Source organism: Pseudonaja textilis, chromosome 2 (genome assembly GCF_049901715.1).
Source record: "Pseudonaja textilis isolate UNSWEBS1 chromosome 2, rPseTex1.2, whole genome shotgun sequence".
In the NCBI taxonomy this organism is placed as follows: Eukaryota; Metazoa; Chordata; class Lepidosauria; order Squamata; family Elapidae; genus Pseudonaja; species Pseudonaja textilis.
In genome coordinates, this window is record NC_141991.1 from 9280120 (window position 1) to 9302738 (window position 22619).

Below are 22619 nucleotides of genomic sequence, written 5' to 3' on the forward strand. Positions count from 1 at the left end.
CTCTGCCACTTCAGTTAAGAGGACAGGAAAGCAAGTGGGTATCTCCTTCACATTTCAGAAGGAACCTCAACATTTAGAAGACTACACAGGGGCTGTATTGCCCCCTCCCAAACTTTTCCTCTCAAGAACAATTGATCTTGAAAACCTGATCTAGGAGAGACCTTGAAAAGGTACACAGAGATGTAGCTTTAGTTTTGTGGCTTTGTTGCCATGTCAAGAAGAGCTATGTTTTTTCCAGAGTTCTCTGTGGAGCCTGGCCAGCCTTGCTTCACAAATTCCACCCCTGACACAAGAAGACAGCAATGGATGAAAGATGACAATGAAACTGGAGTTGCCTGGAAGCCTGGATGTTAGCAAAGACCAGCAGAAAAGCAGTTTCACAGTACCTGGTGTGACTTACCGATTAAACTTTATAGAGGGGCTCCTGCTGAAATCGTATGGGAGGAAGGTTGCTTTCATCACACCGATGATCCCACCCAGAAGAAGGTCTCCTGGCTTGTAATAATTCAGTGGCTCAACTTCATTCCTCTTCAGATTCAGAGGGCATTTCAAAGTGACTGTCCTATCAGCGGCATGAGGAAGCAGCATGAGAAGGAGAAGCAGGAGGATCATTTGTCTGCCTTAGTCAACACTCTGCCTTGCAGCCTTTTCTTCTTTTTCAAACCATACCAGAAGCAAAAAAAAACCCCAACACCCTGTTTTCAAGGGTTGGAGGGTTTCCTCCTTTTCCTAAGTCAAATGAGGTCTTGGGAATGCATCATGTCCAATGCGGAGAGAGGCAATTCATGCTTCCTCTGCAACACTCATTGGGGTTCTTTAGGCATACAGCATTTCTCATCTAGTATCCAGCTCTGTTGTTTTAGGCTGATGTTTACATCCATAACTTTCTTTGGGTGGGTGCTTGTACCTTGAGATCTGGCACTAGGGAATGAGCAAACAATTATGATTATGATAATGTGAAGGAGAAGGAGAAGAAGCTTCACTGTGAATTTTGTGGAACTCCATGCAGCTTAGGAAGTCTCAGATATCTTCAGACTTTAAGATGGACTATTGACTAAAATGGAACAGTTTGGCCAACATCTTCGAATCAAAGTCTGTAGGCGATCTGACCTATAGATGAGTTGGAAGGGATCTGTAGGTCACATCGCCTACAGACTGATCACATGCCCTCTTCTTGAGTTCCACCAACTAAGGTAAAGGTTCCCCTCGCACATATGTGCTAGTCATTTCTGGCTGTAGGGGGTGGTGCTCATCTCTGTTACAAAGCCAAAGAGCCAGCACTGTCTGAAGACATCTCCATGGTCATGTGGCCAGCATGACTAAACGCCCGTAGGCGCATGGAATGCTGTTACCTTCCCACCAAAGTGGTCTCTATTTTTCTATTTGCATTTTTACATGCTTTTGAACTGCTAGGTTGGCAGAAGCTGGGACAAGTAATGGGAGCTCACTCTGTTATATGGTGCTAGGGATTCGAACCACCTAACTGCCAACTTTTTGGATTGACAAGCTCAGCGTCTTAGCCACTGAGCTACTGCGTCCATCAGCTAGCATTGCTTGATTGCTGGGTCCCAGACCATGCTGACTCTGCCATACCAAATGAGACAGGCAGATATTATAAGAGACAGGCATTCCCTCAAATGACCAGGCCCCATGCCATACAGGATTTTATAGGTGATACTGAGCACCTTAAATTGCAACCAGAAGCCAAAGACAACCAGTGCAGCTCACAAAGCAGAGTTGTTACATGGCACACATAGACAATGCCTATAACTGCCAATGCCACTGAAGTCTGGATTGTATGTAGCTTCTAAGCAGTCTTCAAGGGCAGCTCCATGTGGAACACATTGCATTAAGCTTTCAATTACTCGGTTAATTTTGTTCCCAGAAGAAAATCATGTAAGCTTAGTGAGGGAAGAAATATCCTTCTAGATTCAGTTCCAAGCCAGGAGAAAGACACTGGAAACATGGAGGCTGATTGGAAAGATGGTTTAAAGATGAACCAGAACCACATAGAGCTGCAAAAAGAAAAATTTAAAGAAAGATGTAGAGATATAAAGAAGTAGCTTCCAATATTCTTCACAGTAGTTATAAATACAATTACATTTTAAACTTTCTCACTAAATTTCATTGTGACTCTCTTCTTTCCTGACTGATCATCAAAATCATAAATTGCAATTTTGGTTTTTTTTCACTTTTGCACCAACATTTCTTAATCGGCTTCCAGTTATCAATAAATATTGACATTGCTCTTTCTCTAATCAAATTATTCGATTTGGCAATTCCCTCAAGTTCTGTCAATGTCATCAACAATTGTTCTATGATGGGCAATGCCAAAATTTTCCAACTTTATGAATACAGTAATCTTACCATGGCAATCATTTATTGGCATAATCTTCTGTGGCAGTTTTGTAATTGTTGATCCATCAATCCTAAAAAGAAACATTCTGACTTTCAATTGAACATTATCTTTAAAATTCTCTGGATCAATGCATGTATTTGGATCCAGATTTTTTAAATAGCTTTTTTATATGTCCACCAAGCATGATAAAGTTTCCCTTCATGTTGTTAATATTTCCAACTCTGCTGTCAGGGTTCCGACAAACCACCCCTATTCAAATCATAAGTCTCTAGCTGCATCTCTCAGAGTAAAAGAAATGATTTATTAGGAGTGACCATGTCGGCGTTACTTGGGTGCAGCCGACTCTATGACACATCATTCATTTCCCCCTTAGCCTGGTCTTCCCCCCACCCCGTGGATGTATATTCTCCAATGGGACACATCCATAGCCAAGAGTATCAGTCATGCTCTCCAGTAAAAATCTTGTGCACCAACAGCTTTGGCTGCTGACTTTATCCTGTCAAATTTCTCAGTCCTGCTCAAGATGTGCCAAACCCAGAATTGTGAGCATTACACTGAGAAACAACTTCTCCTCTTGGGATCCTAAACTACTTCTTGGTCCCATTTGTAGAATAGAAGCTGGATAAAATGCTGTTAATGAAAAAATCACAGATTCACCCCTGGAAGCACTGTTCTCCAATGGTTGTGGTCCTTCCTGACCTGACTCGTCCAGAAAATAAATGAAGATATATCAACAATCAGGTAATTTTTGCTATCCTGTAAGATGGTTATCTCCTTAAAAGTCTCCTGGGCAAGGTCATCCAAAGCTATGGAGGCAATCAGTCCCTTGAACCCTGTCTAAAGTTAAGACTTGGGCCTGTTCATGATTTTCTTTTATTTTAAACCTTCATTTATGTATCTTAAATTGGAGCTGATTTTAAAATTCCTTGTGTCTGAAATGAAATTTCATTTCCAATTTGTTCTAGAAATATTGGATTTGGAATGTGACTAAAAAAAAGGAAAGTGATAGCTTGTATCATTGAGTAAATAGAGAGAAAATTAAAGGAGGGATTGAAAGGTTTTTTTCCCCTTGACGCTCTGTGTTGTCTTTCTCGATTCACATTAGACACTGAAATCCTCTATATTTTGAAGTTCCTTGGTTTGTTAAATAAAGAATGGGCTGTGAGTTCTGCAGGTGAGATGGTGGCAGTGTTGTGATTTACTGGCAGCCGGTGTGGACGGCAGAGGTATTGGACAGTGAGGATGAAAGGGAACCAGTCAGGGAGTTTGAGGAGGACTCAGATGAGGGTCCTGTGTCCGATGCAGGGATGGGGCCAGGACTATCTGAGAGTGGGGTGCTGCCTTCGGAGCCTTCGGAGTCTGATAGTAGCGAAGCAAAGGATCCCGGAGAGCCTGTCCCCAGTGTGCATGTGCACAGAGCTGATAGAAGGAGAGAGTAGCTGAAGCAGCAGGGGCAACTCGGGAGTAAGGCTGGAAGATGATTGCTCCTCCCGTTAGGGATAAAAGTCAGCCCTCGATGACGTGCTCTTTGCAGGAAGCAAAGAAGTTCATTAGATTCTCATTCATTATCAAAGACCTGTGAACTCTGGTTTGTCTTTGCTGGAACCTTTGTCGGTTTATATTCTAGTAATTGGACTTCAGTTTCTTGGCAGCCTTTTACAACCCTGAAAGGCATGAGCTTATCTCAGAGAATTGTGTCTGATGAGTTTGGGCTGGGAATGCAAGAAATTCCCAGCATTGCATTAAAATAGGTTTGATTTTACACTAAGTTTGTGTTTCCTTAATTTGGATGAAAGCTGGGTCAGAACAGGCAGTGCCCACAGTTGTGGTGGATGGTGAGACTTGCTCTCTTCCCACATCCACTCAGAAGCTAGTTTGAGGGGACCTGGAATTTGAATTGGTCTTTTTTTTACTTAAAGTTCTGGAAGATCTGAACTTCGCTGAGAATTTTATTCAAGGAATTTAGTGTCAGAAGACACCAGTTATGATTAATGGTGATCTAAGTAAACCATGTGATATCTAGAAGGGGACATGTCAAGGCTGTCCTATGTCCCCTTTGTTGTTTATTTTGGCTCTTAAAGTGTTAACTTGCATTGCCCAGGAGAAAGGGGAGCAGAAGAGAGATTCCGTTAGGTTAGTTGCCCAGCCACAGAACAAAGATTCTGATCAGTGATAGTTGGCTGCAGCAACACTTCAAGGCGTGTCAGCCCAAATAAAAGGCTGGGCTCCATTTCTTCGCTTTGGTGGAAAAGATGTTTATGTCAGGGCTCTGACAATCTACCTCCATTCAAATCATGAGTCTCTAGCCACATCTATCAGAGTTTAAAAAAAAATCATTTATTAGGAGTGAACATGTTGGCATTATCTGGGTGTAGCTGACTCTGAGACACATCATTCATCTCAACCTTGACCCTAGTCTTCCCCCACCCACTGGATGTATATTCTCCAATGGGACACATCCATAGCCAAGAGTCATCGATCATGTTCTCCAGTAATAATCTTGCATGTCAGAAGCTTCGGCCGCCTAGCAATTATCTATGAAAATATTTAAGGTATACATTACTTCCCCCCACTCCCTTTCTGCTGACAACTCTAAAAGACCGGAGAAATAGTTTTGAGTTGACAGTTTACTTCAAGGATCCCTGTGTATGAATTTCACTCTTCACACTATAAGATTTTTGAGTGTGGCTCCAAATCTGATAAGTCCAGTAAAACTCTGAACACGAGGCAACTGATAATCAGCTTTATTTCTGATCAAAAAGCAAAACTGAGTGACCTTTTAGTCTCCCACCTTAAACAGAGCAGGCAGAGAGAGAAAAGCAGGTAGGTGCAAAAATACCCTACACCTTTTTTCTTGGACTTTCTTATTTCTTATAGTTTACTCAGCTTGCACAGATCATCGTCATGTTAAAAACCTTATTTGATATTATGCAAACCTCATAGTTTTTCTCAGCATTTCTGCAAACAAAGGGACCTTACAAAGGGACCTTTTCTGGCATACAGCCCAGAGCTTTGTTAGGGGGTTGGCATCTTACATTAAGTTACAGCAAACAGGCAGAATTCATATTTTGCATTTCACAAGTTACTTTAGCTAGGCTAATTGGCAGTTGAGCCTAGATGCTTTATCTTTGCAGTTGGTACATTACGTTACAATGGAGCTCAGCTCAGCAAGGATTCAAAAGTCGAGTTAGGCACGCTCTGTGTATGCTCTAATAATCCTTTCATTATCTTAGATCAGGGGTGTCAAACTCACAGCCCGTGGGCTGGATGCATCACATGCTGACCACAGCCATCCTCGTTTTAGTGAAGGGGAAAAAAGTCACGCTACATCATGTGACAAAGTGAGTTTGACATCCCTACCTCAAATGCTTGGATTGGAAAACACCCTTTGCAAAATGAAGTCGCCCTGAATGACTAATTTCAGGAAAGGCTGGCAGATGAGGTTCTTTACAGATTAACATGAACTAAACATATAGCTTTATTTATATCGTTCTGATTTTTTTGGGAGGAAAAGTTTTTGTGACAAAAACAACAAATAAAACCTTCTTTCAGTTATACAGTATGTTGGCTGGGTACATATATCTTGTGTACAATATTTTTATACATTTCTTGTTGAGTTTACATATTATATTCTAGTCAATATATATTGTATATATTGTATATCATATTATATCATTATTACAATTTCATTAGGATTTTTTAATTTCAGTTTCCAGATGTCCTTGTGAGCAAATCCCAACTCTTGCTAGATTATATTCATGTTGCATCTTATTCAGAATGATCTATTACAGTATATCATTATTACTGTATTCTTTAATTTCTTACTCTACTTTCTAACCATCCATAAAATAAATCCCAAATCTTATAATATTCCCTTTCATCTAATTGCTAATGTTAATCTACTCATTTCTACACATTCCATTATTTTCTTAAGCACCTCCTCCTCCGTCGGACTTTTCTAATTTTTCCAATTTTGAGCAAATACAATTCTAGCTGCTGTTAATACATGAATAATCAAATATGTTACTTCTTTGCTATAGTTTTCAGGCAAAATCCCCAATAAAAATACCTCCAGTTTTAAATCTATGTGTTGTTTTATCATTTTTTTCAACCATGTGTATATTTTAGCCCAATATCTTTTAGCTTCTGCACATGTCCACCACATATAGTAATATGATCCAGGTATCAGATGACACTTCCAACATTTCGCTGATTTGTCTTTATATATCTTTGCCAATCTTGCCAGGGGCAGAAGCCACATGTAAAACATCTTATACAAAGTCTCTTTATAGGCGGTTGACATTGTTAATTTATAATATCTATTCCATAATTTCTGCCATTTATCCAAGTATATCCCATATCCAAAATTTTCCCCCCAAGCAATCATTGTTTCTTTATCATGTGTTCTGATTTTTTTTAAAGTTTATTTTCTTGCTTTTTGCATTTTTAGCTTGTATCTGTTTTTTTTTCTTTTTGGTTCTCTTTATTATAATTGATTTATATGAGCTTTTACTAGGAGAGTATCTATTCACTTCTGCAAAGATCTCTATTTCTTATTTGCCATCCAAGAGATTTACCAACATTTCCAGCTTCTTACAAATGTCCACCTGGATTAGATTCTCCATGACAATTATTTGAATGCCAGAAGAACTTGGGAATGCCATGCTGGACCTGCTCTCTGCTGGGGAGGCCCATGTTCAGGGGTGAGATGCTACTAGTTTGGCCCAGTTCTATAGAACCGGTAGCTCTGAAGAGCAGCAGACACCAAACTGGTTTGGTGTCTGCTGCTCTGTTTGGCCCAGCCGCCCTCCTGAGCTCTTGGCTGTCCTTTAGTTCCTGCTTTTTCAACCTCAACTGCTTTGCATGGCACAGGTGAGGTTGTAAAAGCAGGAAAGGAGTTTGAAACACTGTGCATCCATGCACAGCACTTGTCAGCTGTCTGGGCGGCATAGCTGAAATTTTTTGGAAATGGTCTGCACACATGCAAAATGCATTCTCACCAGGGGTGGGAATCTACCTGCTGGTGAACTGGCAAATCGCACCACTGGCTGCTCTCACCCTGCCCATTCACTCCTTATCTGGCATGCACACCATCAAACTTGCCTGCTAGGTTGCTATTTTTCCTCCCCCCCAGCATTAGCTGTTCTGCTGTGTTGGGCGAGTTGGATTAACTAGAAAGCAGGAAATCATTGGATTTCTTGCTTTCTAGCTAGTCTAAAAGCAGAGCTGAACTTTCCTTAGGACTGAAGCTTCTATTTTTCAGTGCAGACTCAGGTAGCCAATGGCAGAATGGTAGATCTCTGAATGAATCTGTGATTCTGTGAGCAAGTCAATCTGCCTGCCTGCTTTGCCTGATTTTGGGTAAAAGTTGCTCTTTTTTAATAAAAAAAATCAATATTTATCTAAATATTTCTAATATTTACATACAAGCCATACCCAGTCAGTCACATGACCACCAAGCCACACCCACAAATTAGGCCACACCCACAGAACCGGTGGTTAAGAAATTTGAAACCCACCCCTGCCCATGTTCCTAACTTTAGCTATAGAAGGCAGAAAGAGCTTTTCATTGTCCTTGAAGTGAATGAGACTGACACCTCCTTTGAGATTGCTGTCTGTTTGCCACCTACAAAATCCCACAAGTATGTCCATAATGTTTTGTGTCCTGCTTTGCACAATCTTCACAGACTGTAGGGATGAATAAAAAGATGCAATGACTGAGAAGAATGAGCAGATAACCACTCCCGGTGCCCACATTTCTGTCAGAAATGCTTCATAACAACCACCATCTTTATAGTAATTTATAATAATGAGCCATGATGGCACAGTGGATAGAATGCAGTGTTATATGGATGATGCTGAGATCTTGGATCCAATAGGACAAAGAACCCCAATTGCAGATAAATTATCATGCAACTAATATAATGGCATTTCTACAGCCCCCTGAAATTATACAATTTTTTTCTGATGTATCAACAAGATTCCCATTGTACAAATGTCATATTAAATATATATTGGTGAAGCATTTCAGGGCTCAGCTAAGGGCATAGAATAGATATGGTAATTCAACTACTCAAAGGAGCTAAGTAGCCATCTTGCAATTAGCTGGAAGAACACTATTTTCTGACTAGGATTTAATTTTTCCAAGCATTGGCCTACTCATGTATGGAGAACATCTTGCACCATATTCAAGGTTTGGACACTTGGAAAATGTTGAAAGTGAAAATTTTTACGTTTCACATTTCTGCATTTGTTTTGGCCATAAGCTGCTTCTTGGTATTCAAGTCTGGCCTAAGAAGGATAATGTAGCACTTGGGGATAAAGATGCAGCCCAGTAGCCCAGCATTGGAGGATAAGATGGAGAAGACCTGAACTGCCACCATGTATTTTCCTTTGGTGCTTAGGTAGGTGGGCACAAAGGAGATCCAGACACTGCAGAAGACCAGCATGCTGAAGGTGATCAGTTTGGCTTCATTGAAGGCTCCAGGAAGATTCCTGGCTAGGAAAGCTACTGTAAAGCAGATGGCAGCCAGGAAGCCCAGATAACTGAGGGTGATGTAGAACATGACAATGGACCCTTCGTTGCATTGCAGGATGATCACTCCAGGCTGGGAGTGGAAGTCAGAGTCAGGGAATGGTTGAGCAGCTCCAAACCAGATGGAGCAGATGATAATTTGGATAGCAGCAGAAGAAAGGATGATGGAGTTGGCCCAGCTCTTCTTTAACCACCTTTTCACTCGATTTCCCGGTTTTGTGGCCAGGAAAGCAAGCACAACCATGATTGTCTTGGCCAAGAGAGAAGAAATGGCAACTGAGAAGATGATGCTGAAAACCATTTGTCGGAGAAGGCAGGTGACTTTCCTTGGTTGGCCAATGAAGAGAACAGGAGTCAAGAAGCAAAGCAGAAGAGAGACTAGGAGAATGTAAGAGAGGTCCTGATTGTTGGCTTTGATAATTGGAGTCTCTCGGTATTTAATGAATAAGATTAAAACAAGACCAGTAGTGAGGAACAAGAGTAGGGCAAAAGACATGAGGATGAAGCCCAAATATTCTTTATAAGACAAGAAGGTTAATACTTTGAGGATACATTGAACTCGGTCCTCATTTGGATATTGATCATCTGAACACTTGGTGCATTTTTCTGTATCTGAGAAAATAAAAAGGCAACATTTCTTTAAAATTATGTCCTTTACATTTCAAGAAATACCTTATTGGGAGAACAGCTGATACCAGCAGCATTTTCCAAGATGTATTTCAGAAAGAAGATACAAGAACATCATTTTCTAAACCATATAAAGCTAAGACCTATGAAACTGGGGAAAATCCAAGGACCTTTTCTTTGCTTTCCCGTGTAATCTGCAGAATTTTCATAGTAACCCGGATTATTACAGGTAAATAATCAGTTATAAATAACCAGCTTATTTTATAGCACACTTTTGGGGTCCTTCAAGATGGTACTTCCTTAGTACCATACTGGACTCAGAGCATGTATCTTCTGAAATGTAGTTGACTGGTAGAGAAAGGTAGTCCTGCAAATAATCTGAAATGACTATGAGACTAGCAGTAAAATTGGTATAATGAGATGCATCAATAATTAGCCACACGACCTCATTGTGGACCAGTGATACCTTCCAGTGATCCAAAAGGGGAAGTGCATGTAGAAAGCATTGAGATAATCCTTCCAGGAAATGGACCTAAGACAATTCCCCCAGTTTTGAAGAACTGAAATGTTCCTAGAAAGATAAATGTAGAAAGACAGATCCAAACTAAAAAACGAAAGAGGTTTTTTCTTTGGCAGTAGCAAAACTTGCCCAAGATGCCATATTTGCCAATCCCCATCAAGGTCTTTACTATTTTTCATTTTGATAAAAAAAAATGTGCAATTTGAAAATATACAAAAAAAAAATCTGTTGACGTTCATTTTGTCTTTTAACTTTCACATATATATAGGACACACATATAGACTGGGTGAAACCAGGCTCAATAGCAGTAACTGTGAGAGGGATCTTAGAGTCTTAGTGGACAACCAGCTGAATATGAGCCAGCAATGTGCAGCAGCAGCCAAAAAAAGCTAATGCCATCCTAAATTGCATTAACAGAGGGATATAATCGAGATCAAGTGAGGTACTAATACCACTCTATAAAGCCTTAGAAAGACCACACCTATAGTACTGCATCCAGTTTTGGTCACCACATAATAAAAACAATGTTGAGACTCTAGAAAAAGTACAGAGAAGAGCAACCAGGATGATCAGGGGACTGAAGGCTGAAACATAGAATGAACGGTTGCAGGAACTGGGCCTGGCTAGTCTAGTGAAGAGAAGGGCCAGGGGAGACAGGATAAAGGTCTTCTAATATTTGAGGGGCTGCCACAGGGAGGAAGGGGTCAAGCTATTTTCTAAAACACCTGAAGGCCAGACAAAGAATAATGGATGGAAACTGAACAAGGAGAGATTCAACCTGGAAATAAGGAGAAACTTTCTGACAGTGAGAACAATCAACTAATGGAACAGCTTGCCCTCGGAAGTTGTGGGAATGCCATCACTTGAGACTTTCAAGAAGAAATTGGACTGCCATTTGTCAGAAATGGTGTAGGGTCTCCCGCTTGGGTGGGGGGTTAGACTAAATGACCTACAAGATCCCTTTCAACTCTGATTATCTTTTATCTGTTACTTTAGCGAAAATTGTTCTGGATGAATCCACTTCCAAAAGAGCTTTCACCCACCTTTCTGAGTGGAGATAGTCCCCTCTGGACAAGGAACACAGTCGTAGCAGCAAAATGGCTCTCCTTCTCGCTTCTGCTTGACAAATCCAGGAAGACATTTTCCTACACATTTGGACTGAGGAAGAGACTAAGTAGAAACACAATGAATTCCAAAGATAATATGATAGCATTAACCATCTTAACATGCTGACATGCTCTTGAAAGAAAAGTAACTGCTTGGTTTCTAGTACTGTAGTGATATGAGGTAAACATAAGGTTATGAGAATGTGTCCCTCACTAAGTGTAAATCAGGAATGTTTTGCAGCAGCATGTATGTGGGAATGTCTAAGGCCGAGCTAGTTATCCAAGACAAGGTCTACAATTAGGTAACAACAACTGCCATAAAAGAACAAACTCATATTTGTTATTAGTCAAATTTAGAGCCTTTGTTCCCTCCCCCCAGATTGACTTAAGGTAGCTAAGAATCAATATCAACAATTGCATTCAAGGGGTTTTTAGATGAAGTACCCTCTTACAAGCCAAACCCAAATCTAAGTCATATTTCCTTTTAAATTGTCCATCATTACCTCTGGTATTAGGAAAGGCCTTTCTTTGAGTCAAAATCATGTTTCAATGCTTCTGTCAACCCACAAAGCATCCCTTAACTGCTCTGGAGTTGCCATGGGCAAGGGGGATGGGAGAGCGAACTTCGCTGCTGCATCAAGGAGCTGGTATCTCAGTCAAAACAAGGCACATTCCAACCGATACACCAAGGTCATCTTCACAGAAACCCACAGTGGGCAGAGGGAGGGACTTTTACAACCTGTGAAATTGCTTCGTTGGGGAATGTGACTGATCACACATTCACATATTGGGGGGTGGGGGAGAATGTAGAAACAGAGGCAAAGCGTGAATTAACTAAAGTCAGAGTTGGCTCCACCTGGTCCATGCCAGCATGAAGCTCCTACTAAATAATTGGATTTCTTTTGAAGCTTGGCTTGAGAGACTGATGATTTAATTAGGGCATCGGTTGGAACCCTGACAGCTTCAGTTTTCTGGGTCAGGGCATTACCTCTCAGAAGTCCAATCATTTTGACACCATGTTGACAAAAATATCTTGGACCTCTTTCATAGGAGCACAGGGCCTATTTCACTATCTCAGTGGAGTGAAAGATTGCCATGGATAAATCTGGTCAGATCTGGGTTGCTTAACAATGTCTTTCCTTGCTCTTTCATAGGACACCGGCCCAATCGGTGCAAAGTAAATCCTAATTCCAAAGCTTATTTCTCACTGGAATAAAACTATTCTTGATTCAATTTCATCTGATTCAGTCCAAACCTGATCTCAGGAACTGGTCAACAAATGTGCCTTCTTGTTTGGTATTTGAGGACAAGGAGGAAGCAAACTATAATCCCTATCCATGGCAGATTAATTTCATGCAGTGTCTCCATTTCAACATTAAATCACGGGGCATAGGCTTTTCCCAGTTAAATGGGTCAAAATCAGAGGTGGTATTCAGCAGGTTCTGACCAGTTCTGGAGAACCAGTAATGGAAATTTTGAGTAGTTTGGAGAACCGACGAATACCACCTCTGACTAGAGATTTTACAGTATCCTTCCCCTGCCACCTCAACCAAGCCATTCCCACAGAACCAGTAGTAAAAAAAATTGAATCCCACCACTGGTCAAAACCTTTTGGAAAATAGAGAAAAGACATCAATATTTCTCCTACCCTGTTGTTCAATTTTAGCCATGACAGATGACCTTGGTTGACAATAATTCTCTGTCTTTCAAAAGTCAGGAGTTGGTCTTTCATGAGATTCTTCTTGCGGAGAAACACCCAGCTAATGAGCTTCAAATCAGCTGTTACATCTCCATTTTGGTCCAAGTACAATTCGTAATTAGAAAAATTGCAAAACTCATTCTTCTTCAGAAAGGGATGGAACTAGAATGGGAATATAAAAGAATTTCAAAAGCAAGAATTTCATCGGTTCTAAATGAAATCTTTCTTTTACAGTGGTCTAACTTGCAAAAATTCTTAGTACGGAGAACAAGTTTTGCTACTATCTTCAAAAATTGGACAGTTTCTTCCCTATTTTAACTCGTGTTCCTAATCTGTTTTTTGTGGTGCTGTTTTTGATAGGTTGGGCTCTTTTTTCCCTTTGTGTAAAGACAGATGCAAAAAATGAGTTAAGTAGTTCTTCTTTCTCCCTGTTGATTGTCACCTTCTTGCCACTTTCTCCCAGCAATGGACCAATTTTTTCCTTGAATATTTTTCTTGTTTTGAACATGTTGGAAGAAGCTTCTTTTGTTACTTTTTACCTTTGTTGCAAGCCTTTGTTCATTGAGAACCTTAGCATTCTTCACTTCATCTGTGAAGGCTTGGGCTATTGGTGATAATCTGCCTTAAGTTATGTGCCCCTTTCTACTTTTTACACTTCTCCTTTTTGTCTTTCAATTTGTCAGAGAGTTTTTTATGCAGATATTTGAGAGCTGTTATTTTTCTTCTTCAGCAAGTATTGTGGTAGACTGGGCTTTTATAATCTCACTTTTCAAAATTTCCCAAGCTTCTTGAGTTGTTTTCCCCTTGAGGGGTCTCATCCATTAAATCTTTCTCAAGCTTTCTCTAAATGTATTGAAATTAGCTCTCTTAAAGTCCAAGACTCTAGTTTGACTGGTCCTACTGCTTGTGCTTGCATAATGTTGAATTCCAATATTGCATGATCACTCTCCTCAAGTCTCCTGTAGCTTCAACACCTTCTATCATTTCACCTCTGTTAGTGAGAATTAAGTCCAATATGGTTGATCCCCTTATTCTCTACTTTTTGGGAAACAAAGTTGTCCGGCAGGTTGTCAGGAACCTGTTGGTTCTTCCACTTGGTGCAGAGTTTGTCTCCCACTTGATGTCTGGGTAGTTGAAATCCCCCTTTGCTATTATGATGTGCTTCCTACATACTTTAGTTAACTGACTAGCAACGAAGAGGAAATCAACTTATTTCCAAAAACACCAGAAGGCATGACAGGAAACAATGCATGAAAACTAATTAAGTAGAGAAACTACCTAGACTTAAGAGAAACTTCCTAACAGTGAGGATAATTAACTGGGGTAAGAACTTCAGAAGTTGTTGGTGCTTCATCACTGGAGGTTTTAAAGAGATTGGACAGCCATCTGTCTGAAATGGTATAAGCTCTCCTGCTTGACCATTGGGTTGGACTAAAAGACCTCCAAGGTCTCTTGTAGCTCTGCTATTCTGATTTATTAATTGATTTATTTTCCAGCTAATAGAAGCTCTTAGATGGGGAATAACTGAAAGATGTTACACACACACCTAAGAACTGTATGATATTATTTCTAGACAGTAGGCATGGTAAATGAATTTAGTTACAGTAGAGAAGATTCTGAATAAGAGGGGAAAAATTTTTTAAAAGGAGTTTTAGTGTTGAGCCCGAGAAGCAGAGAAATCCAGCCATCTCTTCACTGATTTTCTTAATACAAAGACTAAGCAGCCATCAGTCAGAAAAGATTTAACTGGGATTTCTGCAGAGAGAAGAGGTTGGGCTAGATGATCTAAGGCAGGGGTCACCAACCTTTTGGACCTCAGGGACCACCAAACTCATAATTTTAAATCCTGTGGACCAGAGACCCTTGGAAAATCCCCCCAAAAGTCTGCAGGAAAATTCCTCACCCTGTTTTCCTACCGATCAAACATTCTTTATTTGGGATCGCAGGATTCTGTCTCCAGCTCCATTCACAGGGGGTGAGAGAGAGAGTGTTAGGAATGTAAGTCACCTAACAATTGGGTTGGAAAATATATAAACCAGGATAGACATTTTAATACTGTCTCTTTAAGGGAATGCTAAAATTGTAATTGGGTGTGGTTCCTCAAACGGCCATAAGATGGAGCCAGAAACCTGGCTTGTTCTGTTTCTGTCCTGTTGCTGAGAGTGTTGCTGTCCCTACATTTCCCTATTGACTGTTATTCTTGGATTTGATGTAAGTCTGTTACTGAATTGTTTTTGATACTGGACTTTGTTATTTGGATTATCCCTGGTCTGAAAACTGACTGCTTTAACTGTGAATGACTTGGACTGTTTTGTTGAACTTTGCTTAACTGTTTTACTGGAAGTAAAAACCTACATTTTACTATACAGTGTGGCTGTGTGCTGTGTGTGTGTTATTTTTCACTACTCTCACTACATCTCCCTGTGTACGCTCATTCTCCTAACAGGGAATTACCTCAACAGAGAGACTTTTGGCTTCATGCAAGGAAAGCAGCAGAAGCAGCAGAAGTCTTTCTTTCTCTCCCCCAAACTCCACCAGAAATGAGTCTTTGCTGGTGCAGCCTCTTTAAGCAGGATGCCTTGCAGGGTCCCAGAAACTCATTTCTGGAAGAGTTTGGGGGGAAGAAAAAAAGACTTTTGCTGCTTTCCTTGTGTGCATCTAAAAGCAGAGGAAAGATGCTGATAGAAGCAGCCCGATGGCCAGGCCAGGTGTGTGGGGTGAGTGGGACAAGTTCCCGTCCTCCACCCTCCCCTCCTCCCCTCACTACCTCATATTATTCGCAATGCAGGGGACGCAAGCATTATGTTCCCGCGAGCCATTTGGGCAGCATAGCCTGGTGTTCCCTTCAGCCTGGACTAATTGCTTTGGGGGTGACATTTCTCTGTGGATCACCAAAATTTTCTTGCAGACCACTGGTGGTCCCTGGCCCACTGTTTGGTGACTGCTGATCTAAGGGACTCCTTCAGATTTATGAAGTTAAAATTTTATGATGCTAGTCACAAACCCATCCATATAGAAATTTCTTTTAAAATACACACATCATTTAAATATTAGCAGTGTTTAATATATCTGTCATAGTTCCCATTTTTGTGAACATTATTGCTTGAGTGATTAGATTGGCAGACTTGTTGGAGTCCTGTAACACTTGATATAGCTTGATATAGTTTCCATCTTTTTCTTTTGAATTCCTTTACCAAAGGAACCTTGTTGGGACCCCATACCTGCCATGGCTGCAGCCTTGGAGGCCCCAAACCCTCTTCACTCTCCTTCATTATCCTCCTAGATCTGGAGAAATACGCAGCATTCAAGGCATGGGCCAGAGTCTTAATGGCACTGTAATAATGGTGGAAATTCATGGCCCATGCCATGTTCTTTTGCTTTTGGGTCTCCAGTGGTGATTTCTCAGTGCATCTTTTCCGGCCTTTGACAGAAAAGAGGTACTTTGAAAAAGAACAGACAAATGACTTATGTCCAGAGGGTGGATCCAGAAAGAAACCAGGTATAAAGGCATCCTTTATTGGCTGCTTTTTTCTCTCAAAATCAACAGTCCAGATGCCATTCACATATTTGAGAGCGCTGTGGTCTCTCAGTGGAAATAAACCAAGGAGTGTCGTGATCCAGACTTTCCCTTCAATGGGTCCTGGCAAACGCCTAAGTATTAAGTGAAAAGGAAGAATTCTGTCCAAAGCAGCACCATGTTCTATGTAATGAATATAGACATTGACTTGTCTCCACTTAGAGAGGGCATTGCCGTGGAGTGCTGTAAGTCGGGCTGTTGAGAAATATTGTGATATAACAACACAGATTCCATTCTTGACAAGCAAAGGACTAAAAGTCCTCATGAAATTCTCTCCATTTTCTGTGTCTGGAGCAAAGAGACCAACCAGGGTCCATCTGAAATGGAGGAGCACTCGGACAATTCCTGGGTAGAGGATGCTTCTTTTGGGATAAAGCTGGTGATAAAAGGGCAACCTACTTTTATCATGCAGCGAATCTGCAAATAATTCAAAATTGATCTGAAAAAGCAATGAAGAATTCTGTGTTATATTTGGGATCAGATCAGTTCCAAAATATTTAAACAAATCCAACTTGGTTCTCATGAACTTATTAGTTTAGTTTAATTTATTGTCATTGCACCTTGTACAACGAAAGCAAAAACCATCTTCAGTGCACATCATGACCATGAAAATAAACACAAACACACATCCTTCATACTCCACACATTGAATTTAAAACCCCCGATACTGCACCAACACTGCACTGTACAGTAGAATTCAACAGAGCTACTGCCCTAGGATAGAAGTTGTTAAACTAGAATAGTTTACTGTTGATTAACCTGTATGAAAAATTAAAAACAATATAACAATAGGAAGACTGTAGATAACAATAGTATAAAACCCATAAGTTTAAAACAACAAGAATAAAGAGTGCCAATGATATTGCTGTACCACCCTTACAACTTACGGCATCAGACCCACAGGTCCATAGGTCAATTAAAATGTTATGTTCAAATAAAGAGCCATATTAAATGTATTTTGATAATTTTGACCAAACAGGAAACATGTTGCTTTAATATAAGGATCCAAATAGTTGTTTGTCTAATATTCAGTCCAAGATAATGATCTGTTCCTTACACAACTGACATTTAACTAATAGATGTGGGGTTTTCTTTCTCTCTCTCTCTCTGAAACTCGGCAAATACAAGTCTTTTCATTATAAGAGTCTTGGTTAATTTTTTTATATTTAACCATTGTTCCAAGTGCTCAAATCTTGTTTGAGTAAATATCATCTTAAGATCTTTAGATATTTCTGTATGGAAATACTTGCTAATTTGGAAGTACATTTGCAGAAACATATCTATTTCAATGCACCATCCTTACTGAGCATGACTGTGTGTCTTTCTCTGCTTCAATATCTGATGTCTTTGCATCAAACTGCACAAAAGACAGGAAGACCACGGCTTCTAATGTAATTTGTCAGTTGTACAATTCAATAAACCTTTAATTGAATTTTTGTCTGTTCTAAAAGACAGAATTTTGGGAGACTGTCAGTTTCCATAGATTTAATGTAATACTAATACTTAGACATTGAGCCTAAGATGATGGAATCCTGAGGTACTGCACTGCCTGGTTTCCTCCATGTAAATTAGTTGACCTACAAGGTCCCTTCCAACTCTGATTATTTGTTATCTGTTAAACTTAGTTTTGTTGAGGACTACATACTGATGGCTCTTTGTCAGGCAAAACACTGTCTAAAGACTGCTTGTTTTTCAACAATAAATTCTTTGTTTATCTTCCCACTCTCATTATTACTTAAAAGGATCCTAACATGCATTTTAGCCACAACATTGATTAGACTTATGGGCCTATAATTACTTTTTTCCCCATTTTTAATACATCTCTGTTTGTCTCTGTCTCTGTCTCTGTCTCTCCCTGTCTCTCAGTCTGTCTCGCCCTCTTTCTCTGTCTCTCTGTCTCTCTCTCTCTTTCTGTCTGTCTTTCCTTCCCCCCTGTCTCTATTGCTGTCTGTCTGTCTGTCTGTCTCTCTCTCTCTCTAATGGTGGGATGCTGCCAGTGTAACAACTGGTTCACTAATCTCATGCTTCGTGATTAGGAATTATTAATATGTGTAAATGAACCTGCCAAAAGAGGACACCACCATTAGGCATTTTTTTTAAACACTTCAGAAAAACTTTCACAGTGGTTTTATTGCTGTTCAAGCTATTTATGACAAATTTCATCATGAACATTTTAGGATAAAAATATTTGACATATTGGCTAATATGCTTGTAATTAAAAAATAATAAAATAGTTGACTAATGGTAGTGCTCCCTACAAGTTCATAAGTCATATGTTTTTTTATCAGCTATAGGTAAAATAGTTAATTTGAATTCTATTCACAAATCTTGGATTTGTTTACTATTGAAAATATTGTTTTTGTTAAGATTATGTACAAAATTTCCCATCTCTGTTCCACCTTCCTTTTGTACAGAAAACCCTTTGATTGATTACAGAATCAATCCTCACCTTCCCAAGTAGGAATCAAAAGGCCCAAAGCAATGATGATGATGACATTATGAGGTGATGTCCCATTGCCTCCTAAACACCATGAATCCAAATCCCTAACCATGACACCTACAATGGACATGGTGAAAACCATATGAAAATATGGTTGGATTTATCTCATATCAACCCACCACCTCATTTAATTTACAAAAATAAATAAATAAACATAAACATAAACTTACAAACCTGAGGGACTTTGTAGGTGTCTCCTAATGTTGACATCTGGATGGAAATGTCATAAGTAGCTGCATCAACAAGAGCCAAAATGTTGTCCTTCCTTCCACAGCTGTAATTGGGAACGTTGGCTTCTCCACTTGAGAGCATGTCCATCAAGGCATCTGAACTCAGAAGTGTGTTCAAATAGTTGTCATGAATGTTGTAGCCAAGTGTGAGATTTTGCAGACGCCTGGAATTATTGTTGACCACTTGAATATTAAAAATGTAGCGTAGTACTCTAAAGCTATCAAAAGATAAACTAAAGTAAAAATGTTCATGTTAGCACCATCATCATTAATAACAATTACAAAATGCTTTTCCAATTTAATCATTTTTGTCTTCACAAGCCTTCTGAGTTTTGCACCAATACTGATTCAAAATCAAATACAAATGGCACTCCCCTGTCACCATTTCATTTTAATGCATGTTCTGGAGATGAGAGGGAGATTATTTTCTACTATGTGTAAGAATCATGAACAAACCACTATTTGCAGCAATTCTAAATTTCAACTGCTAACCAGGATTCAAAACCATTCAATTATTCAAGTAGCAGAACCATCATAATACAATGAGGCTGTTTCATATGTGACCCAGAAAAGCAATTCTAAAATCAAGACATTCTCTGTCTCTATAAAGATCATTCATTGTATATGAATGAAAGGTTATAAAAACATGGAAATGGCATGGGCAGAGGAAACTGCAACCCATTCAATAACTACTTTAAACCAAATTGGCATTCAAGCCATAAAACACCAGGAAAGTTATAGAATCTGTATATTTTCAGTGGTTTTTTTCCATCCCATTTTTCAGATTCCCCCCACCCTCACAAAATAAAACAAAAGAGAAGCAATGGAAATCAAAATTACTCAAGAAATTAGACAGGTCCTATAATACAGGCAAGGGGTGAGCTGCTGGAGGTTTACAGAGGTTCAGGAGAGCCCTTAGCTACGATTCTGTGCAGTTCGGAGAAGGCCCCAAATCCTACTCCTGGCTGGCCCCTGCCACCCCACCCCTCTCAGGAGTCCCCATGCAGCCCGCTTTGGAAGCAGATATCCGGATTCTGGAAGTTACCACAATTAAATCAAGAGTCTCGAGCCAGACTCCCAAAACTTCAAACGATTTATTGGAAGTCAACATGTCAGCATGACTGGCAGGGTAGCCAACTCTGAGACACGTAATTTACTGTCACCCTTGATCCTGCTTTTCCCCTCTGGGTGTATCATAATTCATATTCTCTAATGAAACACATCCATAGCCAAGAGTCATTAATCATACTCTCCAATTAGATTTTTGTGAGGCAGAAACTTCAGTATCTAATCAGTCTCTGAAGAAAATATCAATGGAATGTACTTTCGAATCCACACTGCTGCCTGCTCTTTCAAACTCCCCCCTTCTTTCTGTTGAGAACAAGAAACTGTGTGTAAAAAATGTTTTATGAGTTGACAGAAGGTAAGTGCATGGCATTTGCAAAGGCTCAGGGAGGAAGAAAAACGGGCCTCCCAGAAGTTCAGGAAGGCTGGAAATGGGCCCATTTCCAGCTTCCAGAAAGCCTCCAGAGCCTGAGGAGGGCAAAAACACCCCCATCATGGTGCATGAGGCTGACTAGACCATGACCACACCCACCCAGCAACTGGGGCAGTTGCTAAAATTTTTGAAGCCCACCCCTGAATGAGTAAACTTGGAAGAAAAGAATGAGAGTGTTAGAATTGCATATAGAAGAAATGCAACTCCATCACACTGAATGACTTACGAGTGGAAGTGAGAGCGAGGAGCCATGTTGAAAGACAATGTTGTTTTATGCAATATTTTTGTTCCAGTGGTGATGATACTAATGAGATGGTCTCCTGGTCTGTAATAGCTCCATGGTTTTTCCCCATCCTGCTCAAAAGTCAGTGGACACTTCATTCTAAGCTTCCCAGAGACTGGCTGGGACAACAGCAGGATCAAAAACAGAAGCAGAAGACCCATAATTTATGGAGCTGAATCAATCCCCTTCCCGTTTCTAAAGAAAAAGAACAACAAGAAGAATTAGATGAATTTAAAGCACCTTCACAATATAGAAATTCTCTTTGCTTTCCTGATTCAGACAGAGATAACCCAAGATTCACCTGGAAGAGAAAGTACATTCAAAAGCACAGCTCCTGTCTGTCCTGAAACCTATGCCAAATGTGTGTGACTGAGGCATTTATCCTTTTCTGAGGCAAGATCCCTTCCATGTTGTTTCAGTCTGATGTTTACCTCAAAGACAGAAGAGGTCTCAAAGACCAGCAGTTTGAAAATTACAGCAAGAAGCAATTTCTCCTCTGGGAATCATAAATTTTTTCATTCGCATAGGGAGTAGCTGGAGAAAAACATTAATAAAAACATTAGTTAAAAAATTCACAAATCCTGCCCTGGGGCTCCTGTTCTTTAATGGTTGTGATCCTTCCTGCCAGGTCTTGTCCAAAAAGTTTATGCTGGATGAAGATAATTCAATATCTACCTGGAAATAAGGAGAAACTTTTGATAATGAGAACAATCAACCAATGGAACAGCTTGTCCTCGGAAGTTGTGGGAGCGCCATCACTTGAGACCTTCAAGAAGAGATTGGACTGTCATTTGTCAGAAATGGTGTAGGGTCTCCTGCTTGGGCCTGGGGGTTTCAACTAGATGACCTATAAAGTCCCTTCCAACTCTGATTATCTGTTATTATCTGTTATCTGTTAATACCCAGATAATGACTCCTTATACCCAGATAATGCCCTTCAATATAGTAACTTGTCTCCTGAGAACATTGGGGAAGGTCATACAGAGTTAGATCATTTGGTGACATTCTAGATTGGTGACACTTAACTCTAGAGCTGCCTGTCTTGTAATGGCAAGGAAGTAATCAGTACCCTTGAGCCTGTCCAATTTAACATTGGTTGGGCAAATTTGTGATTTTTTTTTCCTATTGCATCTCAACGTATGAATCCTGATTGGAACTGATTTCAAAATTCCTTGTGATGGGAGTGAAATTTTATTTCCCAACTGTTTTAGAAATACCCATTTTTGGAGGGGAGTTGATTAAGAGCAGGAAAATGACAGTCTGTTGACTGTACCATTTATTTATCCATCCATCCACCCACCCACCCATTTATTTATTTATTTATTTGATTTATATTGCTGCCTATTTGCCCATGGTGACTAGAGGTGGCTTAGACAATGTAAAATCATATTTAAAACAAAAAATAAAAATAAAATAAAAACTAAGAAAAAGAATCAAATAAATTAGTAAAGTACCATAGAACAAAATTTGGGAAAACAAAAAAACAAAACCAAAACCAAAACCCAACTCCCACCTCTCACCCTGACGATAGCATTTCACACTAGCCATTTGATGGGTTCCATGGCAAAACCAGGTCTTCAGTGCCTTTCGGAAGAGTATTCATGAGGGGGCCATTCTAATCTTGGGGGAATGATGTTCTTCGATTTGCTTAATAGGGAAAAAGAATAGATTGAACTTTTTATTTT

At 39.9% G+C, this 22619-nt stretch overlaps 2 protein-coding genes across 2 annotated transcripts in view; one reads left to right on the plus strand and one right to left on the minus strand.

Moving 5' to 3' along the window:
• LOC113450704 (uncharacterized) overlaps window positions 1-22619 on the plus strand; it is a 503870-nt gene that overhangs the window by 435090 nt on the left and 46161 nt on the right. The gene's annotated exons all lie outside the window — the stretch shown is intronic.
• LOC113450710 (vomeronasal type-2 receptor 26-like) lies at window positions 1989-21348 on the minus strand. Its single transcript, XM_087923110.1, has 8 exons — window positions 21236-21348; window positions 20878-21129; window positions 19098-19371; window positions 16068-16862; window positions 11085-11211; window positions 9988-10092; window positions 8872-9506; window positions 1989-2015 (listed from the first exon to the last, which is right to left on the minus strand). The coding sequence occupies exons 2-8, from the start codon at window positions 21093-21095 to the stop codon at window positions 1989-1991; spliced, it is 2181 nt and encodes a 726-aa protein (XP_087779236.1). The 5' UTR covers window positions 21096-21129; window positions 21236-21348.

What these genes read in the sequence shown, in the direction of transcription:
- LOC113450710 (XM_087923110.1), bottom strand. Translation starts at nt 21,095, where the DNA reads ATGGGTCTTCTGCTTCTGTTTTTGATCCTGCTGTTGTCCCAGCCAGTC. An exon ending in CCTCGCTCTCACTTCCACTC is followed by an intron (nt 19,372 to 20,877) that starts GTAAGTCATTCA and finishes ATCTTTTGATAG; the next exon opens with CTTTAGAGTACTACGCTACA. An exon ending in TGGCTGCCATCTGCTTTACA is followed by an intron (nt 2,016 to 8,871) that starts GTAGCTTTCCTA and finishes TTCTTTTTGCAG; the next exon opens with CTCTATGTGGTTCTGGTTCA.